This window comes from Oncorhynchus mykiss, chromosome 11, assembly GCF_013265735.2.
Source record: "Oncorhynchus mykiss isolate Arlee chromosome 11, USDA_OmykA_1.1, whole genome shotgun sequence".
NCBI classification, from domain to species: domain Eukaryota; kingdom Metazoa; phylum Chordata; class Actinopteri; order Salmoniformes; family Salmonidae; genus Oncorhynchus; species Oncorhynchus mykiss.
In genome coordinates, this window is record NC_048575.1 from 80074672 (window position 1) to 80090637 (window position 15966).

Consider the following 15966-nt stretch of genomic DNA (forward strand, 5'->3'; position numbering starts at 1 on the left):
CCAGGGGCAGGCAGAAGGTCACACACAGGAGGAGGCAGATAGTTGGGTCCAGGGGCAGGCAGAAGGTCATACACAGGAGGAGGCAGGTAGCTGGGTCCAGGGGCAGGCAGAAGGTCATACACAGGAGGAGGCAGGTAGTTGGGTCCAGGGGCAGGCAGAAGGTCATACACAGAAGGAGGCAGGTAGCTGAGTCCAGGGGCAGGCAGAAGGTCATACACAGGAGGAGGCAGGTAGCTCGGTCCAGGGGCAGGCAGAAGGTCATACACAGGAGGAGGCAGGTAGCTGGATCCAGGGGCAGGCAGAAGGTCATACACAGGAGGAGGCAGGTAGCTGGATCCAGGGGCAGGCAGAAGGTCACACACAGGAGGAGGCAGGTAGTTGGGTCCAGGGGCAGGCAGAAGGTCATACACAGGAGGAAGCAGTAGCTGGGTCCAGGGGCAGGCAGAAGGTCATACACAGGAGGAGGCAGGTAGCTGGGTCCAGGGGCAGGCAGAAAGTCATACACAGGAGGAGGCAGGTAGCTGGGTCCAGGGGCAGGCAGAAGGTCATACACAGGAGGAGGCAGGTAGCTGGGTCCAGGGGCAGGCAGAAGGTCACACACAGGAGGAGGCAGGTAGATGGGTCCAGGGGCAGGCAGAAGGTCACACACAGGAGGAGGCAGGTAGCTGGGTCCAGGGGCAGGCAGAAGGTCACACACAGGAGGAGGCAGGTAGCTGGGTCCAGGGGCAGGCAGAAGGTCATACACAGGAGGAGGCAGGTAGCTGGGTCCAGGGGCAGGCAGAATGTCACACACAGGGGGAGGCAGGTAGCTGGGTCCAGGGGCAGGCAGAAGGTCATACACAGGAGGAGGCAGTTAGCTGGGTCCAGGGGCAGGCAGAAGGTCATACACAGGAGGAGGCAGGTAGCTCGGTCCAGGGGCAGGCAGAAGGTCATACACAGGAGGAGGCAGGTAGCTGGATCCAGGGGCAGGCAGAAGGTCATGCACAGGAGGAGGCAGGTAGCTGGGTCCAGGGGCAGGCAGAAGGTCACACACAGGAGGAGGCAGGTAGCTGGGTCCAGGGGCAGGCAGAAGGTCATACACAGGAGGAGGCAGGTAGCTGGGTCCAGGGGCAGGCAGAAGGTCACCCACAGGAGGAGGCAGGTAGCTGGGTCCAGGGGCAGGCAGAAGGTCATACACAGGAGGAGGCAGGTAGCTGGGTCCAGGGGCAGGCAGAAGGTCACACACAGGAGGAGGCAGGTAGCTGGGTCCAGGGGCAGGCAGAAGGTCATACACAGGAGGAGTCAGGTAGCTGGGTCCAGGGGCAGGCAGAAGGTCACACACAGGAGGAGGCAGGTAGCTGGGTCCAGGGGGAGGCAGAAGGTCATACACAGGAGGAGGCAGGTAGCTGGGTCCAGGGGCAGGCAGAAGGTCATACACAGGAGGAGGCAGGTAGCTGGGTCCAGGGGCAGGCAGAAGGTCATACACAGGAGGAGGCAGGTAGCTGGGTCCAGGGGCAGGCAGAAGGTCATACACAGGAGGAGGCAGGTAGCTGGGTCCAGGGGCAGGCAGAAGGTCATACACAGGAGGAGGCAGGTAGCTGGGTCCAGGGGCAGGCAGAAGGTCATACACAGGAGGAGGCAGGTAGCTGGGTCCAGGGGCAGAAGGTCATACACAGGAAGTCCAAAAAGGCAACAGTACTGCCAGAGAAAAGGCTAATAACGTAGTCCGTGAATTCAGGCAAGAGGCTGACGACAGGAAATCTGATTGGCAAAAGTGCAGGCAGGGAACAGTCAAAAAAGTCATCGTTAGTGAGGCAGGCCAAAAACTATGATACACAGGAGGACTAATACAGAAACTAGAATGTGTATCAATACAAACAATACCTCCCAGTGACTGGGTGCAAAGAACTGAACTAAATAGTGTGTCTTAATGACATACAGGTGTGTGAACAGGTGATCAGAATTCCTGTGATTGGGATCTGGAGAGTGAGCTGCGTTCAGGGGGATCTATGTGTTTGAGAGTGTGAGCTGGAAGGTGGGCTGCAAAGTGAGCTAATCTAAAAAACTGTTTTTGCTTTGTCATTATGGGGTAGTGTGCGTAGATTGATGAGGGATAAAAAAATGTTTTAAATCCATTTTAGAATAAGGCTGTAACGTAACAAAATGTGGAAGAAGTGGGTCTGAATACTTTCAGAATGGACTGTATATCAATCTCTCTATCTCGCGCCTCTCCAAAGGACATTCTACATTTACGCAGCTGATTAGCTACTTATCAATTCATCTGAGACTAAATTTCTAATTTAAAGGAACAACTAAAGCCAACAACTCAGCGATAAATGAGAGCAGGATGGGCGATTGTGGGTTTGTCATCGCTCTTTAGTGGACAGAAATAGAGAGGTAAGACAGAGACAGGGAGGATGGAACGCTTTTAAGTGCGTCATGCAAGACAATCCTATGCAGGTAGACAGGTACTCCTATCGTGATTGATTACCGGCATTTCCAACCTGTCAAATAGATGTTTCAAATCTATGTTTTTTTCACCAATAGCTTTATCTGGTTTTACAACTCAAGACCAGACGAGCAAAAAAAAAAAACATTTTAGGTCTATGATTCCTGACAGGGAGAAACTGTTTAAAAAAAAACATTTTAGGTCTATGATTCCTGACAGGGAGAAACTGTTTAAAAAAAAACAGGTTTGCTTTAATATAGGGGTGTGGACAGCCATAATGGGCAAGCAACATCCTTTTATTCATAGATGTCTATAGAAGGTTTTATTAGTCATAAACATCTATGGCCTACGCATCATTTCAGGGAACAGGGGAAGGAAAAACTAACGCCGAACCGGCCATTCAACAGTTCATCATTAACATTAAAAAAACGGTCTATCCCGGCTTGTTGTGGTATGTAGAGGACCAGGGTTGGTCTGGGAACCAGGAAATAAATAAATAAAATAACTGAATAAATCAAAATACAATAGCTTAGATTCTTTGTTGTCCTTTTTGGTGAGAACGGAGTCATTAGGGCTCTAAGTTATTTTTGATTGACATTTCTGTACGTTTAACATCCAACTTCGTCGCCAAATCTTTGATGACTTTGGAATGAATCCCAAATGGCACCCTATTCCCTATGTAGTGCACTACTTTTAACCAGGGCCTATAGCCAAATGGCACCCTATTCCCTATGTAGTGCACTACTTTTAACCAGGGCCTATAGCCAAATGGCACCCTATTCCCTATGTAGTGCACTACTTTTAACCAGGACCTATAGCCAAATGGCACCCTATTCCCTATGTAGTGCACTACTTTTAACCAGGACCTATAGCCAAATGGCACCCTATTCCCTATGTAGTGCACTACTTTTAACCAGGACCTATAGCCAAATGGCACCCTATTCCCTATGTAGTGCACTACTTTTAACCAGGGCCTATAGCCAAATGGCACCCTATTCCCTATGTAGTGCACTACTTTTGACCAGAGCTCTAGACTAGGCCCTGGCCAAACATAGCCCCGTTTACACCTTGGCTAACATTTGAGTTTCGTAATCTGATCGATATGACCCAATCACAAAGCTTATCTGATCTAGGTTTTGTAGCGTCTAAACATTGTTATTAAAATGTGTCTCTTATCCATCCACGGTGTCTGCGTTGTGATCAGATTAGCTGATGTCTCCCTGTAGGGTGAATTCGGGAATAAAGTGGGACACTTTTTTTAGCATTTCTGTCTTCTGTAAACCTCTTTCGAAACATCTAATCAACATGTTATCACAACACACGATACATTTCTGAAATCCTCAAGATGTTTCCTAATCACACAACGACATCAAAAACTAAATGTGACACACCCATTTGTGTACACTGAGTCAAAACCATATTTTCAGTTGACGTTTGGTAGACTGGGACAGCAGGTTAGACACCCTAATAGCAGCATAGATCAACTGGTACACCCTGATCATAGCAGGTTAGATCAACTGGTACACCCTTATTACAGCAGGTTAGATCAACTGGTACACCCTTATCATAGCAGGTTAGATCAACTGGTACACCTTTATTATAGCAGCATAGATCAACTGGTACACCCTTATTACAGCAGGTTAGATCAACTGGTACACCCTTATTACAGCAGGTTAGATCAACTGGTACACCCTTATCATAGCAGGTTAGATCAACTGGTACACCTTTATTATAGCAGCATAGATCAACTGGTACACCCTTATCATAGCAGGTTAGATCAACTGGTACACCCTTATTACAGCAGGTTAGATCAACTGGTACACCCTTATCATAGCAGGTTAGATACACTGGTACACCTTTATCATAGCAGGTTAGATCAACTGGTACACCCTTATTACAGCAGGTTAGATCAACTGGTACACCTTTATCATAGCAGGTTAGATCAACTGGTACACCCTAATAGCAGGTTAGATCAACTGGTACACCCTTATCATAGCAGGTTAGATCAACTGGTACACCTTTATCATAGCAGGTTAGATCAACTGGTACACCCTTATTATAGCAGGTTAGATCAACTGGTACACCCTTATTATAGCAGGTTAGATCAACTGGTACACCCTTATTATAGCAGGTTAGATCAACTGGTACACCCTTATTACAGCAGGTTAGATCAACTGGTACACCTTTATCATAGCAGGTTAGATCAACTGGTACACCTTTATCATAGCAGGTTAGATCAACTGGTACACCCTTATTACAGCAGGTTAGATCAACTGGTACACCCTTATCATAGCAGGTTAGATCAACTGGTACACCCTTATTACAGCAGGTTAGATCAACTGGTACACCTTTATCATAGCAGGTTAGATCAACTGGTACACCCTTATTATAGCAGGTTAGATCAACTGGTACACCCTTATCATAGCAGGTTAGATCAACTGGTACACCCTTATTATAGCAGGTTAGATCAACTGGTACACCCTTATTACAGCAGGTTAGATCAACTGGTACACCCTTATTACAGCAGGTTAGATCAACTGGTACACCCTTATTACAGCAGGTTAGATCAACTGGTACACCTTTATTATAGCAGGTTAGATCAACTGGTACACCCTTATTACAGCAGGTTAGATCAACTGGTACACCCTTATTACAGCAGGTTAGATCAACTGGTACACCCTTATTACAGCAGGTTAGATCAACTGGTACACCCTTATTACAGCAGGTTAGATCAACTGGTACACCCTTATTACAGCAGGTTAGATCAACTGGTACACCTTTATCATAGCAGGTTAGATCAACTGGTACATCCTTATTATAGCAGGTTAGATCAACTGGTACACCCTTATTATAGCAGGTTAGATCAACTGGTACACCCTTATTACAGCAGGTTAGATCAACTGGTACACCCTTATTACAGCAGGTTAGATCAACTGGTACACCTTTATCATAGCAGGTTAGATCAACTGGTACACCTTTATCATAGCAGGTTAGATCAACTGGTACACCCTTATTACAGCAGGTTAGATCAACTGGTACACCCTTATCATAGCAGGTTAGATCAACTGGTACACCCTTATTACAGCAGGTTAGATCAACTGGTACACCTTTATCATAGCAGGTTAGATCAACTGGTACACCCTTATTATAGCAGGTTAGATCAACTGGTACACCCTTATCATAGCAGGTTAGATCAACTGGTACACCCTTATTACAGCAGGTTAGATCAACTGGTACACCTTTATCATAGCAGGTTAGATCAACTGGTACACCTTTATCATAGCAGGTTAGATCAACTGGTACACCCTTATTACAGCAGGTTAGATCAACTGGTACACCCTTATCATAGCAGGTTAGATCAACTGGTACACCCTTATTACAGCAGGTTAGATCAACTGGTACACCTTTATCATAGCAGGTTAGATCAACTGGTACACCCTTATTATAGCAGGTTAGATCAACTGGTACACCCTTATCATAGCAGGTTAGATCAACTGGTACACCCTTATTATAGCAGGTTAGATCAACTGGTACACCCTTATTACAGCAGGTTAGATCAACTGGTACACCCTTATTACAGCAGGTTAGATCAACTGGTACACCCTTATTACAGCAGGTTAGATCAACTGGTAAACCTTTATTATAGCAGGTTAGATCAACTGGTACACCCTTATTACAGCAGGTTAGATCAACTGGTACACCCTTATTACAGCAGGTTAGATCAACTGGTACACCCTTATTACAGCAGGTTAGATCAACTGGTACACCCTTATTACAGCAGGTTAGATCAACTGGTACACCCTTATTACAGCAGGTTAGATCAACTGGTACACCTTTATCATAGCAGGTTAGATCAACTGGTACATCCTTATTATAGCAGGTTAGATCAACTGGTACACCCTTATTATAGCAGGTTAGATCAACTGGTACACCCTTATTACAGCAGGTTAGATCAACTGGTACACCTTTATCATAGCAGGTTAGATCAACTGGTACACCCTTATCATAGCAGGTTAGATCAACTGGTACACCCTTATTATAGCAGGTTAGATCAACTGGTACACCCTTATCTTAGCAGGTTAGATCAACTGGTACACCCTTATTATAGCAGGTTAGATCAACTGGTACACCCTTATTACAGCAGGCTAGATCAACTGCTACACCCTTATTACAGCAGGTTAGATCAACTGGTACACCCTTATTATAGCAGGTTAGATCAACTGGTACACCCTTATTATAGCAGGTTAGATCAACTGGTACACCCTTATCATAGCAGGCTAGATCAACTGGTACACCCTTATTATAGCAGGTTAGATCAACTGGTACACCCTTATTACAGCAGGCTAGATCAACTGGTACACCCTTATCATAGCAGGTTAGATCAACTGGTACACCCTTATTATAGCAGGTTAGATCAACTGGTACACCCTTATTACAGCAGGTTAGATCAACTGGTACACCTTTATTATAGCAGGTTAGATCAACTGGTACACACCCTTATTACAGCAGGTTAGATCAACTGGTACACCCTTATCATAGCAGGTTAGATCAACTGGTACATTCTTATTACAGCAGGTTAGATCAACTGGTACACCCTTATTACAGCAGGTTAGATCAACTGGTACATCCTTATTACAGCAGGTTAGATCAACTGGTACACCCTAATAGCAGGTTAGATCAACTGGTACACCCTTATTACAGCAGGTTAGATCAACTGGTACACCCTTATTACAGCAGGTTAGATCAACTGGTACACCCTTATTATAGCAGGTTAGATCAACTGGTACACCCTTATTATAGCAGGTTAGATCAACTGGTACACCCTTATCATAGCAGGTTAGATCAACTGGTACACCCTTATTACAGCAGGTTAGATCAACTGGTACACCCTTATCATAGCAGGTTAGATCAACTGGTACACCCTTATCATAGCAGGTTAGATCAACTGGTACACCCTTATCATAGCAGGTTAGATCAACTGGTACACCCTTATTACAGCAGGTTAGATCAACTGGTGTTGATGTTGATCAATGTTAGGAAACATCCCATTTAGCTTTTGATGTCGTTGTGTGATTAGGAAACATCCCATTTAGCTTTTGATGTCGTTGTGTGATTAGGAAACATCCCATTTAGCTTTTGATGTCGTTGTGTGATTAGGAAACATCTTGAGGATTTCAGAAATGTATCGTGTGTTGTGATAACATGTTGATTAGATGTTTCGAAAGAGGTTTACAGAAGACAGAAATGCTAAAAAAGTGTCCCACTTTATTCCCGAATTCACCCTACAGGGAGACATCAGCTAATCTGATCACAACACAGACACCGTGGATAGATAAGAGACACATTTTAATAACAATGTTTAGACGCTACAAAACCTAGATCAGATTCTACTTATTCTGAATTCCCTCAAATAGCAACACTAATAAAAGTAGAAGAAGACAGAATAGAACAGGACAGAAGTAGAAGAAGAAGAGGAAGCAGACGAAGAAGAACCGGAGCCTTGCCTAACCTAAGTACAGGGGTGTCCCCAGTGTGAACTGAATTTCCTTCATGGGGAAAAAAAATAATATATATACATATAATTGTCCCACTTTAGCAAGTTTTGGCTGGTAAAGTGGACCAACAAAAAAACGAGACTTTAACAATTGACAAATAATATTGGCAACTTTATGTATTTGATGCACCAGTACATATAGTATGAACATTTATATCAGAATTTATTTATATCAGAATTTATTTATATCAGAATTTATTTATATCAGAATTGATTTATATCAGAATTTATTTATATCAGAATTTATTTATATCAGAATTGATTTATATCAGAATTGATTTATATCAGAATTTATTTATATCAGAATTTATTTATATCAGAATTGATTTATATCAGAATTGATTTATATCAGAATTGATTTATATCAGAATTGATTTATATCAGAATTGATTTATATCAGAATTTATTTATATCAGAATTGATTTATATCAGAATTTATTTATATCAGAATTTATTTATATCAGAATTTATTTATATCAGAATTGATTTATATCAGAATTTATTTATATCAGAATTTATTTATATCAGAATTGATTTATATCAGAATTGATTTATATCAGAATTTATTTATATCAGAATTGATTTATATCAGAATTTATTTATATCAGAATTGATTTATATCAGAATTTATTTATATCAGAATTTATGACCGTTTTATAACCTCAACATTAAAACAGAAAAAAAAAGTTTAGTGACGATAGTTTAGATTTTTTTCTCGTCAGACCAAGAAATAAAGTCGTCAGCATTAAGCTGTCCCAGTTTATAATGTCCCACTCTTTCCCCAACTCACACCACTATGCAAATTATTTCACAGATAGTCTTTCAAAAAATAATATGGATTTGACTTTTTTTAATTTCAATTACTGATGCCAAGTCAATGGTTCTACCTGTCAATGATTGACATGGTTTTGACCATTCAGAACTCTTTATACCAGACACAATGCAGTGATGATCAGGATGTGGACACAATCAGGATGTGGACACAATCAGGACAAAGGGTGCTTGTTAGCAACAGGCCTTCTATAGGGAACAAGTTGCCATCTGTGACATAGACTTGATTTCCTTTCATTGTGACCTGATCGTGTCCCGCGGCTGTTTTAGGAAACTTTTCAATAGGCTGGAATTTCAGAACAAGAAAACTCTGACCTCTAGTGGTGAAATGAGGTAACAAGTTATCACAGGGCGTGTAGCGCTAACCCATGGTGTTAGGGACCATAAGGACGTTGACTTCTTTATAGAACATGCAACAAAATCTTCAAACAATAGTCATTCGATTTAAAAACATTTATTACAAAAAAAATATTAAATACATGTTAACATTTTTAAAAAAAATAATAACTTATTTTTTAGATATTTCAATAAATAGCCTTATTTTGTTATGGAAAGATATTGTGATGATGATGGTGATGAATAAGAAACAGAGGGATCAAACTAAACTGAGTTCTCCGAGCCACCGTAGGTCTTATAGGGGAGATGTTTTTTTTCACACCTAGAATAAGAGAGGGACAGAAGTGGAGGAAGAAACACAAAAGAGACAGAAAATTATAAAAAGTTAAACAAAGTAAAGAAATCACTCTATTCCCCGGTGTCATCTATATAAGAGGCTAAATACAGCCCACAGAATGGGGTTTGTTTCCAAATGACAGTTCTGTCTCGAATGTCTAGAAGAACGACTTACAGAAGCAGTTAGGGTGCCTTGTTCAAGGGCACATCGACAGAATGTTCACCTTATCAGCTCAGGGATTCAAACCCGCAACCTTTCAGTTATTGGCCCAATGCTCTAACCACTAGGCTATCTGCTGGCCAACTTGCTCTGCTTCTATCTCCTCTGATAGAGTAAGGGATTATGTCAGCTCTACGCATTACATTTCTATCTGATAGAGTAAGGAATTATGTCAGCTCTACTCATTACATTTCTATCTGATAGAGTAAGGAATTATGTCAGCTCTACTCATTACATTTCTATCTGATAGAGTAAGGAATTATGTCAGCTCTACTCATTACATTTCTATCTGATAGAGTAAGGAATTATGTCAGCTCTACTCATTACATTTCTATCTGATAGAGTAAGGAATTATGTCAGCTCTACTCATTACATTTCTATCTGATAGAGTGAGGAATTATGTCAGCTCTACTCATTACATTTCTATCTGATAGAGTAAGGAATTATGTCAGCTCTACTCATTACATTTCTATCTGATAGAGTAAGGAATTATGTCAGCTCTACTCATTACATTTCTATCTGATAGAGTAAGGAATTATGTCAGCTCTACTCATTACATTTCTATCTGATAGAGTGAGGAATTATGTCAGCTCTACTCATTACATTTCTATCTGATAGAGTAAGGAATTATGTCAGCTCTACTCATTACATTTCTATCTGATAGAGTAAGGAATTATGTCAGCTCTACTCATTACATTTCTATCTGATAGAGTAAGGAATTATGTCAGCTCTACTCATTACATTTCTATCTGATAGAGTAAGGAATTATGTCAGCTCTACTCATTACATTTCTATCTGATAGAGTAAGGAATTATGTCAGCTCTACTCATTACATTTCTATCTGATAGAGTAAGGAATTATGTCAGCTCTACTCATTACATTTCTATCTGATAGAGTAAGGAATTATGTCAGCTCTACTCATTACATTTCTATCTGATAGAGTAAGGAATTATGTCAGCTCTACTCATTACATTTCTATCTGATAGAGTAAGGAATTATGTCAGCTCTACTCATTACATTTCTATCTGATAGAGTAAGGAATTATGTCAGCTCTACTCATTACATTTCTATCTGATAGAGTAAGGAATTATGTCAGCTCTACTCATTACATTTCTATCTGATAGAGTAAGGAATTATGTCAGCTCTACTCATTACATTTCTATCTGATAGAGTAAGGAATTATGTCAGCTCTACTCATTACATTTCTATCTGATAGAGTAAGGAATTATGTCAGCTCTACTCATTACATTTCTATCTGATAGAGTGAGGAATTATGTCAGCTCTACTCATTACATTTCTATCTGATAGAGTGAGGAATTATGTCAGCTCTACTCATTACATTTCTATCTGATAGAGTGAGGAATTATGTCAGCTCTACTCATTACATTTCTATCTGATAGAGTAAGGAATTATGTCAGCTCTACTCATTACATTTCTATCTGATAGAGTAAGGAATTATGTCAGCTCTACTCATTACATTTCTATCTGATAGAGTAAGGGATTATGTCAGCTCTACTCATTACATTTCTATCTGATAGAGTAAGGAATTATGTCAGCTCTACTCATTACATTTCTATCTGATAGAGTAAGGAATTATGTCAGCTCTACTCATTACATTTCTATCTGATAGAGTGAGGAATTATGTCAGCTCTACTCATTACATTTCTATCTGATAGAGTAAGGAATTATGTCAGCTCTACTCATTACATTTCTATCTGATAGAGTGAGGAATTATGTCAGCTCTACTCATTACATTTCTATCTGATAGAGTAAGGAATTATGTCAGCTCTACTCATTACATTTCTATCTGATAGAGTAAGGAATTATGTCAGCTCTACTCATTACATTTCTATCTGATAGAGTAAGGAATTATGTCAGCTCTACTCATTACATTTCTATCTGATAGAGTAAGGAATTATGTCAGCTCTACTCATTACATTTCTATCTGATAGAGTAAGGAATTATGTCAGCTCTACTCATTACATTTCTATCTGATAGAGTGAGGAATTATGTCAGCTCTACTCATTACATTTCTATCTGATAGAGTAAGGAATTATGTCAGTTCTACTCATTACATTTCTATCTGATAGAGTAAGGAATTATGTCAGCTCTACTCATTACATTTCTATCTGATAGAGTGAGGAATTATGTCAGCTCTACTCATTACATTTCTATCTGATAGAGTAAGGAATTATGTCAGCTCTACTCATTACATTTCTATCTGATAGAGTGAGGAATTCAACACGACCCTGTTGAAACTGTCACAATTTCTTCATCTTTCTCCTTCTCTTTCATTTCCTCCTTCTCTCTTCCCATGCTTCTCTAGCCCCTGACAGGCAGTGTGTCGGTCTCTGTGTGTGTGTGTGTGTGTGTGTGTGTGTGTGTGTGTACCTTCTCTTGATGCAGCAGTAGAGAACGACAGCGAGGCAGCAGACGAGCAAGGCCACGCCCACACAGATGCCAATCACCTCCTCTGCTACGGCAAACTTGCACTGCGTCGCCTGGTGGGTCAACAGACCACAGCGAGGGCCACTATAGGACACGTCACACCTACACACAGAGAGACATTTTTAGTTATTTCTGTCTGTCTGTCTGTCTGTCTGTCTGTCTGTCTGTCTGTCTGACTGTCTGTTCGTGTGTCCTGTCTGTCTGTCTGTCTGTCTGTCTGTCTGTCTGTCTGTCTGTCTGTCTGTCTGTTTGTGTGTCCTGTCTGTCTGTCTGTCTCTGTCTGTCTGTCTGTCTGTCTGTCTGTCTGTCCCTGTAGGCTACTTCCCTCTAAACACATCTCTCTGTCTGTCTGTCTGTCTGTCCTTACGTGCAGGCAGGGGTATCGCTGTCAGGTGGGTACATGTCTGTCTGTCTGTCTGTCTGTCTGTTCTTACGTGCAGGCAGGGGTATCGCTGTCAGGTGGGTACATGTCTGTCTGTCTGTTCTTACGTGCAGGCAGGGGTATCGCTGTCAGGTGGGTACATGTCTGTCTGTCTGTCTGTCTGTCTGTTCTTACGTGCAGGCAGGGGTATCGCTGTCAGGTGGGTACATGTCTGTCTGTCTGTCTGTCTGTCTGTCTGTTCTTACGTGCAGGCAGGGGTATCGCTGTCAGGTGGATACATGTCTGTCTGTCTGTCTGTCTGTCTGTCTGTTCTTACGTGCAGGCAGGGGTATCGCTGTCAGGTGGGTACATGCACTGTCCGTTCAGGCAGTAGTCAGCATCTTCGTCTCTACAGTGTTTTGACATCCTGAGAACACGAGGCTCCTCCGCATCATTACCTGCAATCAGCCAATCAGAAAATAGCTTCATTGTCCCTACTTCAACAAAAAAAAAGCATAGTGCATTCAGGGTAAAACACACACACACACACACGCACGCACGCACACACACACACACACGCACGCACACGCGGTTCTTGTAACAGAAGCATTTGGCTACACGCACAATAACATCTGAAAAACACACGTGTATCTGACCAATAACATTTGATTTGATGCTTAACTCTAAAAGCCCTTAACCTTTACACTCGGTCTAGTTAAGGTGGGGCTCGGGTGATCTTTGGAAACAGGTATCTGCATCCTGAACAAACTGGAAGGCTCTGTTTTGTTGGAAGCCTGTGGCAACCATTTTCCAAACCATCGACGAAAGGAGGGCCTTCCAGTTTATTCAGGATGCCTGTTTTTACAGGCACTCTTTTTGACCATTCAGATCTGATCTGTTTGCAACATATTTGGGCAAACAGATCAGAATTGGGATGCCTGTGTAAACGCAGCCTCTTAAAAGTAGCCGTTGAAACTCACCATTTACAGGTAGTGTAGTGTTCGTGGGCTCTGCAAGGTCCAGGCTGAGTGTCCGTTGTGTTGGTTGAAGGTTGTCTGAAGGTTCTGCTGACCGAGTCACGGTGGAGAGGATGAGCCACAGTGCAACCAGAGTGGTGGAGAAGGCTGTGGAACGGAGAGATGGGGGGGGGGGGGGGGGGGGGGGGAAGAGGAGAATGATGATGATGACTGTTTGTCCACAGACATTTTTAGAACTGCTCTCATTACATATGATCTCTTCTAGAACGTTGTTCTGAAATTCTTCTAACAGACAAACATTCTCAAAGAACCTCAATACTTCCTGATCTAACGTGATTGGACCGGTGAAAGCCAGCGCCTGGTCCAGACCACTTGTCAGATAGTGACTAGGCTAGACTGAAGGTTGCTTTTGTAAAGTGTTGTCAGATAGTCAAGTTTCAAAAAAGGTGCTTTTTTTTTTGTTGTGGCACCTTAATTGGGGAGAACGGGATCGTGGTAATGGCTGGAGCGGAATCTGTGATCTATTTTGATACCATTCCAAATACATGGTTTCCATGGTTTCCAGGTGTTTGTTGCCATTCCATTTTCTCTCCATTCCGGCCCATTATAATGAGCCCGTCCTCCCCTCAACAGCCTCCTGTGGGAGGGACCATAATACATTGTGTAGATTGAAAGCCATACAGTTCAATGATGTATAGCCTACTACAGTATATCTCTATAGATAAATCCATCCCATACTATATACAGATCTGTCTGGGTTGTCTCAGTTCTCTGAGGGGTCCCCAAAGGGACACTCATTTCTGCTCTATCCCAGTACTAACGTACCTGGGTGACCTGATGAAGGGCTTGTTGGTAAGTTCTGTAGTTTCGTCAGGTGTGTTAGTGCTGTGCTAAAGAACGAACAGACAGACCAGACAGACACACACACACACACACACACACACACACACACACACACACACAGACAGACAGACAGACAGACAGACAGACAGACAGACAGACAGACAGACAGACAGACAGACAGACAGACAGACAGACAGACAGACAGACAGACAGACAGACAGACAGACAGACAGACAGACAGACAGACAGACAGACAGACAGACAGACAGACCAGACCAGACCAGACCAGACCAGACCAGACCAGACCAGACCAGACCAGACCAGACCAGACCAGACCAGACAGACAGACAGACAGACAGACAGACAGACAGACAGACAGACAGACAGACAGACAGACAGACAGACAGACAGACAGACAGACAACCAGACCAGACCAGACCAGACAGACAGACAGACAGACAGACAGACAGACAGACAGACAGACAGACAGACAGACAGACAGACAGACAGACAGACAGACAGACAGACAGACAGACAGACAGACAGACAGACAGACAGACAGACAGACCGGACGGACGGACGGACGGACGGACGGACGGACAGACAGACAGACAGACAGACAGACAGACAGACAGACAGACAGACAGACAGACAGACAGACAGACCAGACAGACCAGACAGACAGACAGACAGACCAGACCAGACCAGACAGACAGACAGACAGACAGACCAGACAGACAGACAGACAGACAGACAGACAGACAGACAGACAGACAGACAGACAGACAGACCAGACAGACAGACAGACAGACCAGACCAGACCAGACAGACAGACAGACAGACAGACAGACAGACAGACAGACCAGACCAGACCAGACCAGACAGACAGACAGACAGACCAGACCAGACCAGACCAGACCAGACAGACCAGACAGGTTGCAGGGCACTCACCGGTTACTGTCTGTTTCGGTCCTGACATCTTGTGGTTTTCTAAGAGTGTGGCCGTCCTCAGACTGTCTCTTCCTCAGGTGTGTGGATTACAGTGAAAGTCTGGTGTGCTTTATACTCCTTTAATCCCTGTCACGACTTGCACAACCAATGGGAGAACCAGAATTATGGGGTAAAGAATATTCCCTTTCCACAAATGGCACGCTCGGCTGCTTCCCCCGCATCACTTCCTGTCCCATTGCCCCCGGTTACCTGCATGCAGAGGCAGAAGCCTCTTGGCCAGGTATTAAACAGGTTTGCAGTCCCAGGGGGCAGGAGAGGATTCACTCACTCTCACACACACACACACTTTCACTCACTCACTTTCACACAGACACACACACACTCTCACTCTCACACACTCTCACTCTCACTCACTCACTCACTCACTCACTCACTCACTCACTCACTCACACACACACACACACACACACACACACACACACACACACACACACACACACACACACACACACACACACACACACACACACACACACACACACACACACACACACACACACACACACACGTGTTGTCAGCCCACACAGCATCTGGAGTTCACACTTAATGAAGTGTGTCCATGCCCATTCCTTCTTGGTCTCCTCTCTCTCCCCTCTTTCTCCCTCTTTCTCCCTCTTTCTC

The 15966-nt window shown here is 43.1% G+C and overlaps 1 protein-coding gene across 1 annotated transcript; it reads right to left on the reverse strand.

Moving 5' to 3' along the window:
- Nucleotides 1-9311: 9311 nt before the first annotated feature.
- LOC118937416 (epigen-like) lies at nucleotides 9312-15607 on the reverse strand. Its single transcript, XM_036936481.1, has 5 exons — nucleotides 15286-15607; nucleotides 13495-13638; nucleotides 12852-12972; nucleotides 12097-12255; nucleotides 9312-9471 (listed from the first exon to the last, which is right to left on the reverse strand). The coding sequence occupies exons 1-5, from the start codon at nucleotides 15311-15313 to the stop codon at nucleotides 9414-9416; spliced, it is 510 nt and encodes a 169-aa protein (XP_036792376.1). The 5' UTR covers nucleotides 15314-15607; the 3' UTR covers nucleotides 9312-9413.
- Between the last annotated feature and the right edge of the window lie 359 nt (nucleotides 15608-15966).